Source organism: Diospyros lotus, chromosome 3 (assembly GCF_014633365.1).
Source record: "Diospyros lotus cultivar Yz01 chromosome 3, ASM1463336v1, whole genome shotgun sequence".
Taxonomy (NCBI): Eukaryota; Viridiplantae; Streptophyta; class Magnoliopsida; order Ericales; family Ebenaceae; genus Diospyros; species Diospyros lotus.
In genome coordinates this window covers 37,161,543-37,183,490 of record NC_068340.1, presented here as the reverse complement: position 1 = coordinate 37,183,490, position 21,948 = coordinate 37,161,543, and the positions used below count along the sequence as shown (strand labels likewise).

Below are 21,948 nucleotides of genomic sequence, written 5' to 3'. Positions count from 1 at the left end.
TAAAAAAACTTAACACTTAGTTAACAGATGCTACAAAAAAACTTTTAACTTCATTTTCCAATATCCTAAATCATAAATAACATATATATATATATTGAAAAATACTTTGATCACATACATTAGAGATTACTTAAGGCATCATTTAATTTAGAGCATTAAGATAATAAATATCATCAAAATATAATGATTTTTTATCATCAAAACTCTAACAAAGGCAAAACATCATCATGCATCTCATACATAACAAACTCATGCATACAAAGTAGGATAATTATGGACTTTATGCTTATTAATTAAATCTGAGCCTCTAGATTTAATCAATAGCATTAATTGAGACAGTGCTCATTTCATGAGCGCAAAATCTCTCTTGGTCTTCTTGCTCATTTGAGTTATCAACTCTTGATGCTTTCATCTTCATTTTACATAGAGAAATATACTATACATTTTTCTAAGACAAAAATAAAAATAATAAGGAGACTTATGTCTCATTACAATCCTGAATGGAATAAAATAATTATAACATACAATTCTCAAATACCTATAACATTCATTTATTCATCCATGCATCCATTTAATCACATTGAATTTAGTCCATGATCACCCATCTAATCCAATCATAATAGCGCACAACAATAAAATAAAACTGTCTATGTAATGCATGCCACTTTTTGGACTAATTACATCTCATGTCAAACATCTTTTGATTTAGCCTTGCAATGCAATCCAATTGCATATCGGCACCTACTGAAAGATTGCAATTAGTAAACTGACAGTGTTCAAAAATGTCGAATGTTTTCAAGCAGTTATAGGAAACGGTCAACTGATTCTTCCAAAATGGTCAACAGTACTCCCATTTGCATCAAAAGGTCATTTGCCTTTAGAAAACTACCGATTGTTTTATTGGATTTTCTAGGACCGGCCGACAGTTTCCAACACCAATCGACTCATTTTTTGGGTTTCCCAAAAATGTTCGACAATCTGAAACAATCGGTCAACAATCTCTGCAAGTCACACAAAAACAACCAGTAATATCCTGTCTGAAACAAGCAAACCATTACACAAACCACCGCATAGGCTGAAATCATTGAGTTGAGACTCTAATACCACTGAAAAGATATGATGATGATGCCACGGCTAGCGGGCACAAACGCGTAATGACATATGTAAGAAGACAAATCAGGTTTTTAATTTTTTTTTTAAAAGAAACCATACAAATAAATAGCCGAAGTAGATCGCTTCTTGCATGACACGATGATAACAACCATATGCATATATAAAAACATAACCATTCATAATAGAAATGCAATAAATGGTAAATGATACCTCAAGCTCAAATAGCATGACGGTTGCTTCTATTGTGCGTCTAACCAAAACTACTTGGTCTCTCAATTGACCTTCAATGATCCCATCATGTATTGGCTCGCCAACTTGCCTCTTGAACCAACTCCTCATCCATTCTGGTACCTATCCTCGGCTAACCAAGCCATCCCCACAACTGTATGGGACCAAGTCAATCCAACCGTAGGCTACACTAGAACCCTCTGCTAGACCCGTGTTAGGACTATCTCAATGAAGGTGAATGAGAACTGAGACCATTCCTTCAAAAAGAGACTGTCCATCAAATAAACCAATAGTAGGATATCACAAAATGGTTGCAGCTATATATCCACTACCGACAATAATTGCCAGACAGTCATCGGGAAACTATTGGAAACCCCAATCGCTATACTAACAACAACCCTTGTCGTCACATCTATCGGGACCGTCGAAGAATAGACCACAATTCTCACGAGCCATCGACAACTACCTACTCACGATTAGCTGCCGATAACTCTTACTGCGTCGGAGATGCGGTATTGGCCTGCCCATGTCGATCTCTTGCAATGGCCACGACAAACGCCTTCGCACGGATCCACGAGTTGTTGTCCATTCTACTAGCTATTAATATTTTCGATCATGAGCTTCTATTTGTCTATGGAGCATTCGATGACTGCAACTCTTTATAATAAGTTTTTTCCTCTTTACCGGAAGATCCAATCAACTGAGGAGAATATAGGAAATGCTCTACTGTTGTCTGTGCATTCACAGTTTCTTTCTCCAAATATATATGTGTTTCTTCCTTGCCAAATGGGGCGATCAGAAATGGACCTACAAGGAACTCTGACGTTTGGTCCGTCAGGAGACGACTGACACCTGCAAACACTCTGACACTCAAATGAGTAGAGGAATGAAATGACATAGTGTGGGTAGGCTAAAAAAAGAACATACATTGGCTCTAAAGAGAACTAGTTAATATAGAAGGATGAGAGGTCATCCTGCATGTATACGTCGTGTGTTTGCGAGATGATGGGATTGAGTATCCGGCACCAAAAAGGCTCCCAGGTGATAGCATGGCGTCGATGAGACCCTCATTAATGCGAATGGGATCCACCATTAATGAAGATGGGATTTGCCATAAATGATGATGGGATTTGCGAACACTCAACATGGGGCTATAATGATGTCGTTGCAGGTTGGCGTAGGGCCAAGATCAAGCCGCGGACGAAGGGCTGCATCGAATTAGGGATCGCAATTGGGCTGTGGGCTGCCAAGGCTAAAAGCTGAGATTGAGTGATTGGGCTATGGGCCAAAGGTCAAGATTGAGCCGATACGGTCCTATATATATATATATATATATGATTGAGGTTAGGCCTCAGTGTGTCACACGTCAACTGCCGGCTGCCTTTCTTTTATATTTTTTAATAATATATATATAATATAACATTTGCAATACATATATATATATATATATATATATATAGAAGATTCTCCCATTTCTCTTCCCTTAATAATTTTCTCCAAGGTCCCATGCATCATGCGCCTCTAGCTTCACCTTCCATGGTCTCCCACTCAATTGCCATTGCATTTTTAATTGAAGCTTCTAGCAGCAATTTATAATCGCCAATGTCCTATGCGTAAACCATCTCCACCAATACTAAATTGATTCCTTGTCTCCCATATCCTCAATACTTTTTGACATTTCAATTGAAGCCTCTCGAGGAAGTTTGCCCCTTTATTAATTAAATAATTAATTTAATTAATTCTTATATATAATATTATATTTGAATTAATTATATATTGAGAATATTTCTTTAAAAATAATATTCTGCTAAAAGCATCATTAATTCTTAATGATATTTTATTAACTATTAACTCTCAAATGGTAATTTAGTTTATGTTAACGCTTAATGATGGAAGTATAGTCAACTAGTTTGGATTCACTAATTCATCGCATTACTTACTTAGAATGTGACCTTTTAGATTCACAGCAATGGAGCAATCAGGATATGTCAATCCTTTAACATTGGCCGAACCCTTTGACATACTAACACGATCTCTTCAAATCCCCAAAACACTCTGAAAGATTCTGAGTATCTTCTAGAAACGATTATAATGGCAATGAATTCAGAGTTTCTTGCAAATTCATTAAGGCTCTCGATTACCGTATACTATAGTTCATCCATTACTGACATATTGTCATGGACTAATTAAACTCATAGGATTCAATAACTATGTCGAATCTAGTTTAAGATGATTGAGATGACATATCAGAACTCTTTTCAACATCAAAAACTCTTTTCTGATCATACGTGCCTCGGCCAATGACTCTCACAATCACCAACTGACTCAAAACACATAGAATGTTCACCCTCATCTGACGAAGAACAGTGGATTTTATTAGCAAGTATATGTCTCCATACACCACTACACAGAGACCACACAGAAAGTATCTTCACCTCTTAGGATGGTTCTGCTCAACGACAAATCTCCAACACCAGTGCACAAAACAATTTTGTCGCTTCCGATCAAAAGACCAGATATACAATCAAGAACCAATAAAAGATTATTAATGCTCAAAACCATGTGATCTATGGTAGGCGTCACATTCAATGGATGTTCTCCAATACCCACCCACATGTCTACTACATGTATCACATGCAATGTGTCGTGTAACTCACTACTCCATTACCATTAGCATCCTATGCTAATAATAGTAGTAGCCCATGTGTCAATCCATAATCAATAAATCATATTCCTCTTTTGATAAATTTGTGGACCGGAAATATCTTTAAAAAATCCTGAACTAGAGATTCATGTCACACGGTCTCAACACCTTAAAAGTATGACATCTATCAAGAAATCTAGAAACTCATTCATAATAATGAGATGAAAAGCTTATAAATGAAGATATGACCATACAAGATTATATCATTAGGCCCATTACTTATACTAGACGTCATCTAAATTTAGCATTAAAGCACCAATACCAACAATCAATGTTAATTAACATGGCACTGCTGATTTGTCGTATAGTATCCCATACCCATTTTCTCAAGATTGTGATTCAATTATCATTGTATCATAGTTTTAGGCAGTAGGTCCGCAAAGTTCTCATCTGATGTAACCCTTTGCACATGCACATCCCACGTGTTATTTTCTTTAAGATAATATAAAGAATTATAAATGTCATCCATAAAGAATTCTAATTCTAAATCTAAAATGATTTCGGGATATTGAGATAAACATTATCCATGAGAGATAAATGCTATCCATAATAATCCTAGTCCCAGCCAGACTAGGGATAATTGAGATAGACGTTATCTATTATAATAATATTAATCTCGAATTAATTAAGATTACTTTATATTCCTCTATAAAAAAATAGGCACTCATTACTGAAAAGGTACGGCATCTTTAATACTAATTTTAATACAATTTTTATTATACTCAATGTTTAACTTAAGTATCGAAGTATTTGCGCAGAGACCTCTCTGTGCCCTTTGATTATTTTTTTATTTTGCAAATTCATACAGCTTAACAACAACGTTTCTAGTAAACTAAATTCATTATTGTATCCAAACAACAACAATAATAATAAAATATTAAGAAAACATTTATTACTTATGTAGTTTTTGTTAACCAAGATATGGGGTGAAAAATATAAGATATGTAAAGCATTCCGAACTTTTGTCCTTTTCAACATGTTTGTTAAACTTATCTGACAATCCATAGAAAAACTTTCATATGACTTCTTATATGATTTTTTACAAATAAATTTATCTAATCCCCTTTCTCCATATAAATTTATCTAAAATTTTACAAATAAGTATAAATTACCCATATGCCCCTTATTTAAAAGCCTTACTTGATTCTTTTCTTTCATCTATTCATCTTTTTTTCTTTTATTTTCATTTATGTCACGCTTATCTCCTTTTTTTTTCTTTGTCGTTCATCTATTTTTTTTTTCACACTTTCACGGAAACAACAGAGGACACGTACATTTTCTTCATCTTCTTTTCTTTTCTTTTATTTTCTTTGATGTCCATCTTTCACCTTCATATTATTTCTTTCCTATACATCTTCCTTTCATGTTCATCTTCTTTTATTTCCTTCGATCATCACCCCCGCTCGGCCTTACCGCTGCAGAGTACTGCTATCATCGTTGCCTCGAGTCTTTGTTCAAATATTTCCGAAAATTTGCTATTTTATTTGTTCTATTTTCTTGAATTTTCTAGGTGGATCTTGCAATGATTTTTGATCAAAGAACAAATAAAATAGCAGATCCCAAATATTTTAGAAATATTTTATTTGAAATATTTTAAAATATCTTAAATAAAATAATAGACCCCAAATATTTAAGAAAATAGAAAACTCTAAAATATTTAAAATAAAATAGCAGACCCCAAATATTTTAGAAATATTTTATTTGTTAATTTTAATCATAAACTTGTTGATATTAACAAACAGTTTTGAATGAATTTGATAATATGGATATTTTGATAAAAAAAAATATTTTAGTGCTTATCATATATATTTAACAAACATATAAAAAAAATACAATTCTCAATGAATTCTAAAATTTTTAACAAACAGTTTGATAGAAATTTTAAAATAATTTTTAAGCTTATTTTGACAATTTTATATTTTAATCCAAAAATTATTTCAATCTTATCTTGATATAACATTATCTTACTCATTTTAACAAACGTTATCTTGCCAAACAAATTATCACACTCAATGTTATTAAAGCATAATACAACAATGTCAAGACAGTCCTTGTATTCAAATGGATAGTTTATTTAATGGGCAAAAATATTTGCATGTTGTCCATCCATATTAAGGGCTATACTTATTTATTGTCACCGTCACCATCAGTGTCACCATTACCTATATAAATTAATAAAATTATTATATTATTCACATTGAACAACGTAATATTTGCTCAATGCAAGCAAAATTAAAGAAGGGTGTGGGTTCTCTTCCCTCCCCCCACGCACCCCCTTGCATGCCCAAGTCAAGCAAAATTGACACGTCAACATAACAAATTTCTATAAACTAAATCTATTTTTCTTTATTATCTCAACTTTTTTGATATATCTTCTTTCTTTCTCATTCATAACTTAAATAATATTAGAACATGTGTTTAGTTGTAGAAATATTTTTTTAATTTTTCAACTCAAATTTTATATTAAATGATTAAATCTTAAATTGTAAAATAGAAAATTCATTTTTAATGTTCCATTAATAAAAATATTTAATGTTAAAAATACTATATTAAATAAATTGTAACTAGTACACTAAAAACATTTGTTAACAAAATCTAAAATATATTTATGTTTTTAAAAAGTTTGTAATGAATTGTTCTATTTATATTTGAGTTTTTAATTTTAAATTTTGAATTTATTTTTACTTTTGTGTATTTGAATATTTGCTTTGAGATTACTACAAATATTTTTTTTATTTGTATTTTTTTCGCATTTTAAAAATTTTGAACATATTTATGATAAAAACAGTCAAAATAATTTTTTCTTATTTTGATTTTTTTATAATTTTTTTATTTTTAAAAATATAAAATTAAATATATTTTTACTGTTTTAAAAAATTAAAAACTAAAAATAATCAAAAAAAAAAAAAAAACATGACCTAAGAATCTTCAAACACATCTGACAAACCATATCCCAAAAGATTCCCCGCGGATGGGCTCGTATTATGGCTTTCATTTTTTTTTTTATTTTTTATATTGAGTTTGGAAACTAATGTGATCATGAAGCTGAATAGGAGAATAGAATAGGAATTATCTTATTTATTTTTTTAAAAAAAATTATTAAATTAAATGAAATATCATGAATTTAATAAAAATGAATTTATATTTAGACATTATTCTCTTTCCGAGGCCCACACAAGTCCATCACATCTAAATTTGGTGAAATGAATCTTTCAGGGATCATTATTATTGGGGAGAGCGATGCAAAACGTCTTCTTTAGCAATTATGAGCTTCAACTCGGTCTGGAAAGAAAGAAAAAAAAGTAAGCAAGCAACCCGTGAATGATTGCCGCGTAATGACAAGCAGATCGACAACAGCTGCACACCCTAGCAAACCCCACCCACCCACCCTAAAGGTATCTCCCATTGTCGCTTTCCTTTTTCACATTTTAGCTAGTATTGGAGATGAAGCTCCAATTTTATTCAAACAAAGAATTAACAAAAACATTATAATTTCCCATCTCCTCTGTTTCATTCTTTCACATGCTTAGGAAGAAAGGAGATAGAGATAGATAGAGAGATGACCCCTAACCTCTCTCTTTCTCGCTGCTTAGCCATCTGCGTATTATTCTCAATTTGCCGACTGGCCTATTCCTGGCCAAAACCAGTGGCCATCGCACCGCCACTCCCAATCCTTCCTCTCCCGTCATTTTCACAGCTCAAATGGCAGCGAAGGGAAATCATAATGTTCCTCCATTTCGGCGTCAACACATTCACCGATTCCGAGTGGGGCACCGGAAAGGAAAACCCGGCTATCTTCAACCCCGTCGGCCTCAATGCCGGCCAGTGGGTTGATGCAGCGGTGCACGCCGGAGTCTCCTTGATGATCCTCACGGCTAAGCACCACGACGGCTTCTGCCTCTGGCCATCCAAGTACACTGACCACTCCGTCGCCGCCAGTCCCTGGAGAGGCGGCCGTGGCGACGTGGTTGCTGAGCTGGTGGCCGCCGCCAAGTCCCGCGGCGTAGACGTCGGCCTCTACCTCTCGCCGTGGGACCGCCATGACCGTAGATACGGCCGGAATAAGGCTTATAACGAGTACTACTTAGCCCAATTGCAAGAGCTTCTCAACAAGTAGGTTCCTTAAACCTTAATTTTCACCTTGTCACAAAAACTTTAAATGGAATATCTTTATTAGACTCATAAATCATTACATATATAATATCACCCACATCGAAAGGAGAGATAAAATTTTATAGACAAAGCTTCCATTTTCATATAGTATTAATAAAAATATTCTATTAACATTCCTTAACAATTTGAGTGGTTTTAATTGACAGATACGGGAGCGTGAGAGAGATATGGTTTGACGGAGCAAAGGGAGCGAATGCGCTAAACATGTCCTACTACTTCGGCGACTGGTTCTCAATGGTGAAGGAGTTGCAAAGCTCCATCAACATCTTCTCCGACGCCGGTCCCGACGTCCGCTGGGTCGGAAACGAAAGGGGCTTCGCCGGAAAAACCTGCTGGTCTACCATTAATCGCACCGCCCTGTCGATCGGAAACGGAAGCATTGTTGAGTAAGTAAACATTAAATGAATTGATTCTATCTCCTACCAGAAAAAAATATTTAATTCGATGCAATCACTCATAAACATGGCAAGATATTTTTCCTTAAAAAATTCTTGCGAGTAAAACAAATTGACAAATAGATTTATAAAATGTGAGCTAAAAACTTAAAATGCCCTCACCCATAACCATGCAAAAGAACTATTTTCCTTACCTTTGGAGCTTCACTTTCTAGTACAAATTGTTGAAATTGAAAATTATTAACTTAATTTTTAATTAAAAATATTAAAGTGTGTTTGATTGTATTTAGTTGGAAAAGTAAAATATTTTTCATCTTCCATGAAAAATAAAAACCATCACCCCCTTGGAATCAATTTTTCATAGAAATTAGGTCAAAATATGTTTTAAATGATTGTACTATGGAATTGAATTCCATGGAAAATGTTGTGTGGTAAACAACAAAAATGGAATTAAATTTCTTGGATATGATATTTTCTATGAAAATTTCATGCTATCAAACACAGAATGTGTTTGATTGTATTTAGTTGGAAAAAGAAAATATTTTTCATCTTCCATGAAAAATAAAAACCACTACTCCCTTGGAATCAATTTTTCATGGAAATTAGGTCAAAATATGTTTTAAATGGTTATACTATGGAATTAAATTCCACGAAAAATGTTGTGTGGTAAACAACAAGGATGGAATTAAATTTCTTGAATATAACATTTTCTATGGAAATTTCATGCTATCAAACACACCCTTAGAATGTGTTTGATTGCACACATTTATTATGAAAAATATGTAATTATTACATATTTTTTATGAAAAACAATCAAACACTAAGACTTTTCTATCGAAAAATATGTATGGTACAAGCATTTAAAGGTTCTTTCCATGGAATTCATTTTTTAAGGGGTAGGGTGGTTTTTGTTTTCTAGGAAATACAATCAAACACACTTTAGAGTGTGTTTGATTGTATTTAGTTGGAAAAGGAAAATATTTTCTATCTTCCACAGAAATAAAAACCACCACTCCCTTGGAATCAATTTTTCATATAAATTAAGTCAAAATATGTTTTAAATGGTTATACTATGGAATTGAATTCCATGGAAAATGTTATGTGATAAACAACAATGATGGAATTAAATTTCTTGGATATGACATTTTCTATGAAAATTCCATGCTATCAAATACACCCTTAGAATGTGTTTAATTGCACACATTTACTATGAAAAATATGTAATTATTACACATTTTCTATGAAAAACAATCAAACACTCTTAACTTTTCTATAGAAAAATATGTATGGTATAAGTATTTAAAGTTTCTTTCCGTGAAATTCATTTTCTAAGGGGTGGGGTGGTTTTTAAGGTGTGTTTGATTGTATTAGTTAGGAAACAAAAATCACTCCACCCTTTAGAAAAGCAAATTTTTATTTTAAATATATAACATTTAATTTTTTTTATATAACATTATAAAAAATGTTAATCATTTTTTTATCTATTGTCATTGAAAAGCAAATGAAATGAAAATAGATAAAAAAATATATATTTTGCTTCAAAAAATTATTAACATTTTTTATTTATTTTCATCCAACATCCAAGTTTTTGTCTTCTTTCAAATTAGGGCATAATAGATATAATAAATGGATAAATTTTAATAATAGTTAAGATATAATAAATATGTTTTATTTTTAGATAAAAGATAATAATAAATATATTTTTATTTTTAATATTTAAATAATTATATTAATTAATAATAAATATATAATATTTTAAACCATCTAATCAATAAATAAAATTATTTAAATTTTACTCTCAGTACATAGATTGAGTGATCGAATGAACAATATATTAGTATCAATTCAATAAATAACAAATTCGATCTTCATCTTATATAAGAGTTAAAAGCCCAATTTATGATTTATTTTTTTTAATATAATCGAAAATATGAGCATAAGGCTCGTGCAATGACGATTATCTTAAGAGTATTTGAATCTTAAAAATGAAAATATAATAAATATATTCTATCTAGAATTTATTTTTTAAAACAATAGTTATTATTATATCTTATTTTCAGTTTAAAAATAATTTTATTAATTAATAAAATATTACATAATATAATATATTCATCTTCAACTAATTAGAGATCATACCTTAATTATTATATTTTATTTTTAATTTTTAAATAATTTTAGTAATTAATTAAAAATATATCACATGTTATTACACTTTTTTTATTATCTTTAAAAAGATAATTAACATTATTCTTTTATATTTTTAAATTTCTATTACCCCAGGATAAATAATTTTTTATTATTTTCGATTGATTTTCATATTCTCCCGTTATATTGCGGTGCAGCTATCTCAACACCGGCGATGAGAGAGGGACCGATTGGCTGCCAGCGGAGTGCGACGTATCGATCCGGACCGGATGGTTCTGGCATAAATCGCAATCGCCGAAGAGTCTAAGCAAACTGCTCAAGATTTATTACAACTCCGTCGGCCGGAACTGCGTGTTGCTACTAAACGTCCCGCCTAATTCCACCGGCCTCATATCAGAGACTGATGTACAGAGATTGAAAGAGTTTAGAACTGCAATCGACACAATTTTCACCGTCAATTTGGCGGAGAAATGCTCTGTAAGAGCCAGTAGCCAAAGAGGAGGCGACGGCAGGGGATTTGGGCCGGAAAATGTGTTGGACGGCGACCATCTCTGGACCTATTGGGCTCCGACCGCTGAAAATGAAGGAGACCAATGGATTGAGTTCAGATCAGAGGGTGATGAGCCGCTCAGGTTCAATGTGATCAGGATTCAAGAAGCGATCGGACTAGGGCAGAGGATCAGGCGGCACGAAGTTTACGTCGACGGCCAGCGCGTGGCGATTGGGACCACCGTAGGGTACAAGAAGCTTCACAGGCTCGAAATGGGAGAGGTGAAGGGGTATAGAGTGAAGATCAGGATAACTGAATCAAGGGGGTTGCCTTTGATCTCCTCCATCGGTCTCCATTTTGATCCCTTCTGGCATCCAAAGCCCCTGGGACGATGACTTCCAAACAGGTTCTTTGCCCAACTCTTTCTCTTTCCCTCTCGCAATTTCCCTGGAAGTTGTAAAGCAATATGTAAAGGTGACGCACAAAAGGCTATTAGACTAATAAAGATAATGCTTACAACTTTCTTTTCGAGTTTGGAGGCTCTTTGGCTAAGCGGTTTCCTGCTTATAAGTTTAAACAATGTATACATTATTTAGTTATATATTTGTTAAAAGTTTGAACTTGGTCGGCCATAATTTGTAGGCCCCAAAATAAGAGAATGAGCACAAATACAAAGAAGAAAAATAAATAATAAATTGCACATAAGAAAATTTTTACGTGATTTGACCTGAATGATACCTAGTCCACGATTGTTCTCTGATTATTTTAATAGAATAACAGTGTATCATTATTGTCCATTGCCATATACAATGGTTTTCAATCCCTATTTATAATGTAAGGTATTTGTAATTTACATAAAATCCAAACGTGGGAGAATAATATTATGGAGATAAGATGTCCTTATAAATTCTATAAAATCGGGAATAAATTTCATATTATCGGGCATGGTTTGCCTCAGATAAAATAGGTGGACATCGCCTCCAATTATTCCGCGACTTTTTTGTTATACAAGTTGAACGGTTTGACCAACGAACTGAAAGTATCGTTGGAATGTTGCTTGGTCTTGCGATCTAAACTCGGGTTTTGGCGATGTGTGACCTTGCTTTGACAATCTCAGCCTTAGGCCCATTAGACTTCAGGAGATTGAGTCAGCCTGCTAAGTCGAGTGCAGTCCATAAGAAATGTCTAGAAAATACCCATAACACTATCGAACTTAAATATTATTTTAATAATATTTTTAAAAAGTTTTTCTAGCTTTTCTCAAAATGATATTATCAACTTATAAAGTTCACCAAGTATTTTACAATTTTATCTTCCAAAAACTCTTATATTTCTAACTCTCTTCCCTTAAACATTACAAACTCTCTTGCCTCGATTGCCGCATCTCTCCCATCTCTTTTTTGTCACTGCCTCCATCTTCTCCATCTCGATCGCCACCTCCAGCCCCATTGCAGTCGTCGCCGTCTCTAGCCCATCATTGTTGTTTCCATTGCTACTTCTAGCTTCCATTGCTGCCTCCGCCTCCAAACATAAATTTTTCAAACAATTTATTTAAATATTAATATTTTATATGTATTAATAAAATATAAAAATAAATTTTTTTATATAATTTCTCTAACATATATATTTAACATTTTTATGAATTAAACCTAAATTTAAATATAAATCATTGTATTAACATATTTTTTAATAATTATATATAATTTATCAAGATATAATGAAAAAAAATATTTAGTCTTATTAAGTTCTGATAGCTTATCAATTTTTTTAAACTAAACACATAATTATAAAAATGATATCTTAAAGTACATTTATTAAAACACATTATTAACTTAAACGCTAGTTAAATTTAAAATTTTACACAATTTTTAAGAAGAAAGCTTTAAAAGCCATCTTAAAAAACGATTAGCCAAACAAATAGTTGGAGATTTTCTTAATAACAGTAACTTCCTAGTCTGTCATCCTCTTTATAAATCAATCTGTCGACTTCTTGAGGGAAAATTATAGAACAAACAAACCACAAAGAGAGAAAAACAAACAATAACACACACCCACAACAGAACATGAATGTTTACGTGTTTGGATTCCTCAATTGAATCCTACTCACGGCAAGAGAGGGTTCCTTTACTCAATCCACTATAGTAATTGAGAACAAAGTTTACAGAAAGGATTACAAGAAAGAGAATTGTAAAGCCCAGCCCTTGGGCCTTATTTAGAGAAGGCCCGGGGGGGAGGGGAGCCAGGCCCATATGCCCGTATAAAATCCCTAGGGCTCTCAACTTTTCCCCCTTCTTCCTTCCTATTACTAGCTCTATCTCTCTCTCTCTCTCTTACTCTCATTTTCTCTTTTAAGAATGCTTTATAAATCTCTTATTTTGTGCAATCCGACCGTTGGATCTTGAATCTGATCATGTTTTCACCGTGAAATCAACCCCGACTTACAACAAGGTAAGCTTTTTAGTTTTATTAGCTTTACTTTTAGCATAGATTCGTGAGATGTGTATGCATATACGCGTGGATGTGTTGGTAGAAAGTTTAAACTTAGATTTACAAAGATCTAGTCGTTGGATCTTCTTGTTTTTTTGGGTATGCTGGTCGATGGGGTTAAGGGAGTCAAGTAGTGGCCTTGGATCGCTAGAAAATGTCTACTGCAATGGCCGACGGCGATTGGCAGAGTGTTCTTGAATTCTGGCAAAAAAATTAAAGACCAGATATATGAAAATCTAGCCCTTAGATCTGATCTATTTTTGGATATATTAACCCCCTGGGCTAGGCGTTTCAAATGGTAGGTTCTGATTGTTGGAATCTTAGGCCGGTAATGGTCACTAGCGGTGGCGACAGTGTAGCTAGCTTAGGTTGTTTTATTTTTGGGGTTTTAGGCTAGTTGTGGCAGCCCTTAGGTCGGTCCAAATCTTAGGTGACTTGATTTTTATATTTATTTAATTCTCATGTAATTTGATGATTTTCTTAGATGACATTGACGTGCCCTAGTCGAGAGGCATTTGAGGGAATCCTGCATCTTCCATAACATTGTGAGTGGGTAAATAGTATTATGGTGGTATTTGTTGCATTCATATCTCTTATTCTAGTACTCTATATATACTATTAATGATTTCGTTTGTAAATTGCATATGGGGAAGTTGGAATCCATATTGTCTGTTTTGCACACATTGACACTTGTGGTTGATTGTATTTCTGTAAATGTGAATTGTAGATGGTAATACTTATATGTGATATATTACATGTGGCATTAATAATACTAAATGATAGTATAAAATGTGTGTTAAATGGAGTAATAATTAGCACCCTATATCGCTAACCACAGTAAGAGTTAGCCGTTGGTGCACCACATATACGTTAGGGTGTGAGATAGTTCACCCAGGATGGGTGTGAGATAGTCTGCCATCCATGTTTATATTCGATGTGAGATAATTCGCTGAAATGGATCTTGGTGACGTAGAGATAGTCCACACTAAAGGAATGAAATATGTGAATTTTGGTTCTAAATTGTTTACTCCCAATATGCATATTTATTCATCATCTCATATTCGGTATTATATATTATTTGAAATGTCATGACATGATGATCTATATTCGTTGCATTGATTCTATATTTCCCTAATTATAATGCTCTTTACCCTCACTAAGCTATTGGTAGGCTTACCTCTTAATATTTCAAATTTTATAGGTTGACATCAATTTTAAGGATAGGAGTCGTGGTAACGATGCTACTACACTTGCTTTAGTCACGCTCCAGCTACAGCATATACATCTCATCTCATGGGCTTGAGTATAGGGAGGTTTAATGTTCATTTCGTATGTGAATTGAAAATTTTTAAATATTGTAAGCATGTAATGAATTTTTAGCCCGGTGGACACTTCAATATCAGTTAAAGGCAATGGAATTATTTTATAATGTATATGAGATATTTAAATATTTTAAGAATTATATATATTGTAAGGCTTACTATTTCTTGTTGGAGTTTATGACTTCTTAGGGGATAGTGTCGATCACAACCTTAGACTTTGGGTCGTGACAAAATTAATATCAAAGCTTGGGTTTTAAAATTTTAAAAAATAAAATGAAAATGATCCCATCCGGCAACGTATCATCCCCTTGATCCCCTCTCCTCACGCTGATCCCATCCGGCAACGTATCATCCAAAAAACAAAGCTTTCCATCCTGTGCCAAGCTCCGAAAACACTAGTAATTCAAAGCAAACTAGAAACCACTGGTTTTGTTATTGGTAAGGTACCATCATAATAGATGATTGAGAAGGGTAAAATATGAGCAAATTGCTTGTTATATATTTACCACTGGAACAGGAAGGTAGAGTCTCAGTGTCTCCGTTAAAGCGGCATGGAGATACTGCATTTTCTCGATTGCTTCTTCACTGAGGCTGGCTGCAAGTTCACCAAAGCTTGAATTTTCTCTAACTTTGGTCGCTTCCCACACTTCGACGCTATTTTTTCCTGAGCAAGAGGGTGTTTGCACATCGTGTAAATGAACCAGGAAAGAGTGCTGGCTGTAGTGTCCTTTCCAGCTATTATGAAACTCAGAATTATGTCTTTCAAATACTTTGAATCTGTCTCGTTTGATTCCAGAAACCTTGACAAAATGTCTCCTTTCTTGGCCTGCCATTTGTTGTGTATGTCATCAGCAAAGCATGAATAACTTCTGATGATTTAATTAATTCAACAATTTCTGTTGGACCTCACTTGTAAACCGTCCTGTGAACTGTGGACTCGTTCGGTCTTGTTTTCGATAAGCTTATACACGAATCTGTCAACTACTTGAATGCGATCTTTCAGTCTTGCTTCTGAGCCGATGTTCAGAAACCGCCTTACCTTGCAGAACACATCAACGTACCGGTAGAGGGTGATTTCATTTGCTTCGTCGAAAGCATTGGTGAAGAGGGCTCCTTCTTCGTTTGTTCCATAGATGCTGTCGAGATCCACACCAAGAGCAACCTTGAACACAGAATCCAGTGTGGATTTCATGAACAGATTCTGACAATTGGGCACAATGGTCAGTTTGCTATTGAAGAAATATTAGGTTATCAGAATCCTAATTTGCTCGCTCTTACTTGGACCTCAATGGATTGGTTAGAGTTCGCAGCTTCAGACACAATTTGAGCTAGTCTTACGGCGTTGGTTCTGAACACTTAAAAGCGCGTTTGGTATGGGAGAAATTTTTAAATTCCTGGATTTTATGATTATTGGAAATGTTCTTGAAAATTTTTAATTCCTAGAATTTATATAATTTTATGTTTGGTTAGCATTAAATATTCTCAGGAATGTTGAGTATTTTTTTCTGAAAATCTTACATTCTTATATTTAGTTTAAATGTAACATTCTTGGGAATTTATGTTCTTTTCTCAAATTATTCTTATTTAATTTTTTATTTAAAAATAATAAATTTTTTCTACTATATAAAATATTGAGACCCACAACATCTTTAGAAAATAAAAAAATTACTTTTTTACACATTATATATATATGCATGTGTATATATATAATATATATACATAATATATATGTTTGTATGAATATCTATTTTAATATATATATAATATTTTATAATAAATAATATAAATATATATATATATGTATATATAATATATTTGTATAGGGTTATAAAAAAGTAAAGAGTATTTTAATTAGTCTTTTTTTTTATTAAAAACATTTTTAAATCTATGAAAAACTTGGATTCCCAACCTCATTATAGAAATTTTTTTGAGGGAAAGTTATTTAAAAATCATTCTCGAGAATCCTATTTCTTAAAATTCTTTTTATAAAAAATTATACCAAATATGAGAATACAGATTCTCAACCTAATATTCTCGTAATTTTAAAATTTTTCCTTGTACCGAACGTACCTCTGGTGCCGCCACTTCTCTCCACCGACCGTGAAGATCCCATCGCCTAGAAGATCTGTCAAGATGCCGTAGTGAAACCATCCCTGCAACCATTTTTAAAGGAGCTCAAAGGGTCGTTAAAAAGTTCACTTTGTTGCAAAACCTGGAAACCGAAAACTACATTAAACACACACATATATAGATTGTTAGCCTCCTTTTTGTTCCCTGGTTATGAAGAAATTGAATAAGAGGAAGAATCTGGTCCAAGGTATTTTCTTTTTCTTCGTTCAAAGATTGATCAAATCCCATGTTTGTCTTGAAAATTTTATCGAATTATTTGCGGCTTCTGTTGCTAGAAGCTAAATAGAATTGGCAAATTGAGGAAGCAGCAGCTTCTGCCCACCAGATTGCCTAGAACCCACGAGAAAATAGATGAAAAAGGTAGAAAAATCAAGAAAACCTTCCTCTTTTTTTTTCATTCGACAGCCAAACAGAGTGTCACTAAAGTAGAAGAAGTTAAGAACAGCGATTTGGCAGAGACCGTGAAGTTTTACAGATTGAACTCAAGAACAAGTACTTCTGGATGATTTTATTTTATTTTTTTGTTTTACCTTACCATAGTTTGAAAAGTTGGTCTTGAGGATGTACTCAACGTTTGCAGGATCTGAAGTTTAAACCTCGCTCCTTCCAAGATTGAGAACTCTGTAGGTCTTGTGCTTGCGAGCCATCTCAGTCATGTAATCATGTACTCTGTTTAAGTTCATTAGCAGGTTGACAACTGTTCCAACAACAGGGGCATATCTCTTTCTCTTCTTCAAAGACGTTCCTGCTTCACCAAATTTGATCAAACAGATACCCAGAACCACAGCTATCACTGCTACTGTGAAGGAGAAAGGACTTGAGAAACCCATTAGAGAGCTCTTTGTGGGTATGCAGATATCTCGTTCTACCTTCTCTGCAGAGAGAGAGAGAGAGATGTCTGTCCATATGCTGTTGCTTTTCAATGTTATATATCCGCCTGCACGTTGGCCGTTACATCCATTTTAAATCCTGTATATTTCTACTGTTTAACTTTCCTTACTATTACTAAATCTCTCCCAAACATAGCTTTATATTTGCTAGAGATTTATTAATAGAATGGAATTATAGATAGCATAAAAATGAGTGAAATGATGATAAATGAAACAAAATAGAAAATATTTTATCTTTATTTAAGAGAGAGAGAAATTAATAGATAATAGTGAAAAATATTATCTTCTCTCTTAAATAGAAACTTTTAATAATGAATCGTATTTTATTCTATTCTATTATTAATGAAAATTTTATTATATTTAATTCCAATTAAACAACGCTCCCAAACACCTACTTTAAATATTGGTATGCGATTGAATTTAAATAATTTTTATTAGTCAAATAAAGTCTTTATTAATGAAAAATTAAAAATATGCTTGTCATATCAATATCAAACATAGAATAAATTCTTTTTGAAGGTACAAGGGTCAAGGCATATATAGTATTGAAAGATGAAATTAGGCAAACTTGAGTAGCATATAATTTTAATTGGTCAAATAAACCTTTAGACTGTTATCAAAATAAAAAAAATAAAAATAAAACAACAAAGGTTTGACTAATGAAAGAGCTAAAAATCCATTTTATTTGAAGAGATTCATAAAGCAGCCACAAAGGCTTCCTAGTGTAATTCTTTGAATATAGCTAACTCTCAACTCTATAAGGTTACTCCAACCCCAACCCCAACTCAACTCCTATAAAATAAAATCCGTTCATCATTCCCGCAACTAATATGAAATTCTAAAAGTTGAAGTCTTTTGAAGTAACAACTAAACGGGCAAAATTCGCCTTTTGTTCATTACTTCATGTGATTGTTATCAATTGTGATGCTCAAACCAGTGTTGTTGCTAAAATTTAAGGATACTCTTGTTGTTGTCTTCAGTTGATTTGTGATTTAGAACTACGAGTTCAAGAAATTTAATCTGAACTTAAGAATTTAGAACACAAGATCAGCTTGAACTGGTCATGGCTTCTAAAATTTGCCGCCATATTTGGACATGATGGAATTTGATGGCGTCTCTGAAGAACACAATCGCACGCTTCCTCGAAGAATGCAGGAGCATGAGAGAGCTCAAACAACTCCATTCCCAAATTATCACATCGCCACATTTTTCGGAGAAAGACCGGTACTTCCTCTTTTCTCGTCTGCTCTTCTTCTGCACTGTCTCTCATTCTGGCTGTCTCGATTACGCCACGGATGTGTTCAGAATGATAGAGAACCCAAATCTCTTTGTATACAACGCCATGATTAGAGCCCATGCAAGTAAAAATAGCAATGGAGAGGCACCCAGTTCGTGCGGGGCCTTAATTCTGTACAAGCAACTGCTGGGGCGCAGCATTGTGCCTGATTGCCTGACATTCCCGTTTCTTTTGAAAGAATGCACAAGGAGGTTAGACTGCGGGACGGGTCGAAGCGTTCATGGGCATGCTGTCAAGTATGGGTTGGGAGATGATGTATTTATCCAAAATTCTTTCATAAGTTTGTATTGTGCATGTGGGAGTATGGATAGTGCACGGAGGGTATTTGATGAAATGTCGAGCAGGGATGTTGTTTCGTGGAATTCGATAATTATTGGGTGCTTGAGAAGCGGCGATCTTGACTCCGCCCTGAATCTTTTTAGGAGTGCGAAGAAGAGAAATGTTATTACTTGGAACTCGATCATATCGGGTTTTGCTCGGGGGGGTCGGCCAAAGGAGGCTGTAGAATTTTTCCATGAAATGCAAATGGCCGGTGATGAACCGGACAAGTTTACTGTTGCAAGTGTCCTCTCAGCTTGTGCCTCTCTTGGTGCCATTGCTCAGGGAAAATGGGTACACTTGTTTCTGAAAAGAAGTGGATTAGAGTGTGATATGGCCATTCAAACAGCATTGGTGGACATGTACGGTAAATGTGGGCTTGTTGAAAGAGCAGTTGAGATCTTTAAAGAAATGCCTAAGAAAGATATTTCAGCATGGACGGCTATGATTTCTGTTTTTGCACTACAAGGGTATGTTAAAGAGGCTTTTGATCTTTTTACAGAAATGGAAGCACTTGGCGTGAGGCCAAATCCTGTGACATTTGTTGGGCTGCTGTCAGCTTGTGCTCATTCAGGATCAGTGGAGAAAGGTCTCTGGTGTTTTGACTTGATGAAACGTGTTTACTCAATTGAGCCACAGCTCCAACACTATGCTTGCATGGTTGATATACTTAGTCGAGCTGGATTTTTTGAGGAGGCAGAGAGGCTTATCAGTAATATGCCAGTGGAGCCAGATGTGTTTGTTTGGGGTGCTGTGCTTGGAGGCTGTCAAATGCATGGGAACACAGAGTTGGGAGAAAAGGTTGCAGAATACTTGATTAATTTGGAACCTTCAAACCATGCTTTCTATGTTACTTTGTGTGATATATATGCCAAAGCTGGTAGATTTGATGATGCAAAGAGATTTCGAGCGCTTATGAATGAGAAAGGGATTAAGAAGGTTTTTCCAGGTTGCAGCATGATTGAAATTGATGGCATTGTCCATGAATTCTCAGTGAGAGGATCACCTGAAATTCTGTTAGAGAAATTGACGTGCATGTTAAATTATTTAAGTGATGCAATGAAGTCAGAAAGAACTATGCTTGAATAAGCCTTGGAGATGGAGATCACAATACAACAGCAAATGAAGCCTTAATCCCATTATGTGGGGTCAACTTAGCTACATTAATTGTAGCTTGCCAATCATTTTTGTCTATAATTTTATTTCTATAACACCCTTACAATTCATACCATACCTAAAAATTTCTTACCAAGTTTTTCTTAGTCTACTTCTATCTTTTTTGTTAAATACTTATTCTATTCATCCACTCTCCTCATAAGAATCTCTATTGGTCTTATTCTTATATGACCAAACCATCTTAATTATATTTTATGCATCTTATCGTCAATAAGAACCATGACTTAATTTCAAATAATCTCATTTCTAGTTTTATCTTTTTCTTGTTTGACAAAAACAACTTCTTCTATATGGAGGGAAAATATTATCATGGTCCAGCAGTTCATCATTGATGTTAAAAATTTCAAAATTTTCTTTTTAGTATTATTACCGTACTTGGATATTCTTTGGCTTCCTGCATCTTGATGAACACGAGGGCATGGAAAGATGATAATCCAGAGTTGTCTCACGATGGTGGTGAATATCAACTTCTTTCCTTCTCTATTTTTCTATTTATAAGTAGAGCTAATTAGTTACTCCTCATTATTGTCCCAAACATTGAGCTGATCTAGAGGGAGGACGAAATCCACAAAATTGAATTGAGCCCCCCTTAAATTTGAATTGTTCTGTAAAAGAAAATGTATTCTACAAAAGGAGAAAAAACGTACCTTGCTTCCTTCTAAACAAATTTTATCTTAACTCGCCTACATATTTCATATGCCCTTGGTCTTGATGGAATTTTGGGCCCACCACTGCCCTCGACTTCAAAAGTCTACACTTAAACAAGATTTTGCTGAATGCACTGTGGGATGCATTCCATAGGAAATTACATTTATGAATATTTCTCTCTGCAGTTTTGCTGATGAAGTCAATTTTAGACTATATTTAAGGTGAGATTTGAGGTGGAGCTTGCTAGCCTTATCTGATTCAGATGGAGTCAGCAATTGATTTATGAAACCTTTGAGGAGTTTAGTTTTATTGTATACTGGAGATATCTTGACCTACAATAGAAAGCTAAAAAGTTCTCTTAATATTAGCTTGGACTCTGGTCTTAAGCAGAATGTCAATGTTCATAGACATTTCTGACAATTTTGTTCATGA

At 33.9% G+C, this 21,948-nt stretch overlaps 2 protein-coding genes and 1 pseudogene across 3 annotated transcripts; 2 read left to right on the top strand and 1 right to left on the bottom strand.

Annotated features, from left to right (window-relative positions):
• Positions 1-7,471: 7,471 nt before the first annotated feature.
• LOC127796329 (alpha-L-fucosidase 1-like) lies at positions 7,472-15,072 on the top strand. Of its 2 annotated transcripts, XM_052328415.1 has the most exons (4): positions 7,472-8,158; positions 8,365-8,604; positions 10,956-11,654; positions 14,937-15,072. In XM_052328415.1, exons 1-3 carry the CDS (start codon positions 7,605-7,607, stop codon positions 11,641-11,643), a joined length of 1,482 nt encoding a protein of 493 aa, XP_052184375.1. In that variant the 5' UTR covers positions 7,472-7,604; the 3' UTR covers positions 11,644-11,654; positions 14,937-15,072. The 2 variants fall into 2 exon arrangements, with proteins under 2 accessions (XP_052184375.1, XP_052184374.1); XM_052328414.1 differs by lacking the exon at positions 14,937-15,072 and having other exon boundaries at positions 10,956-11,779.
• Positions 13,894-18,017, bottom strand: LOC127796973 (cytochrome P450 704C1-like; annotated as a pseudogene).
• An 806-nt stretch (positions 18,018-18,823) lies between these two features.
• LOC127797888 (pentatricopeptide repeat-containing protein At2g20540-like) lies at positions 18,824-21,016 on the top strand. The gene has a single exon (XM_052331076.1). The coding sequence runs from the start codon at positions 19,186-19,188 to the stop codon at positions 20,779-20,781; it is 1,596 nt and encodes a 531-aa protein (XP_052187036.1). The 5' UTR covers positions 18,824-19,185; the 3' UTR covers positions 20,782-21,016.
• The last annotated feature ends 932 nt before the right edge of the window (positions 21,017-21,948 follow it).

Bases quoted from the DNA above. Each gene is read 5' to 3' on its own strand.
- LOC127797888 (XM_052331076.1), top strand. From the start codon at position 19,186: ATGGCGTCTCTGAAGAACACAATCGCACGCTTCCTCGAAGAATGCAGG.
- LOC127796329 (XM_052328415.1), top strand. From the start codon at position 7,605: ATGACCCCTAACCTCTCTCTTTCTCGCTGCTTAGCCATCTGCGTATTA. The intron at 8,159-8,364 runs GTAGGTTCCTTA...TTTAATTGACAG, and splicing joins TTGCAAGAGCTTCTCAACAA to ATACGGGAGCGTGAGAGAGA. The intron at 8,605-10,955 runs GTAAGTAAACAT...ATTGCGGTGCAG, and splicing joins GGAAACGGAAGCATTGTTGA to CTATCTCAACACCGGCGATG.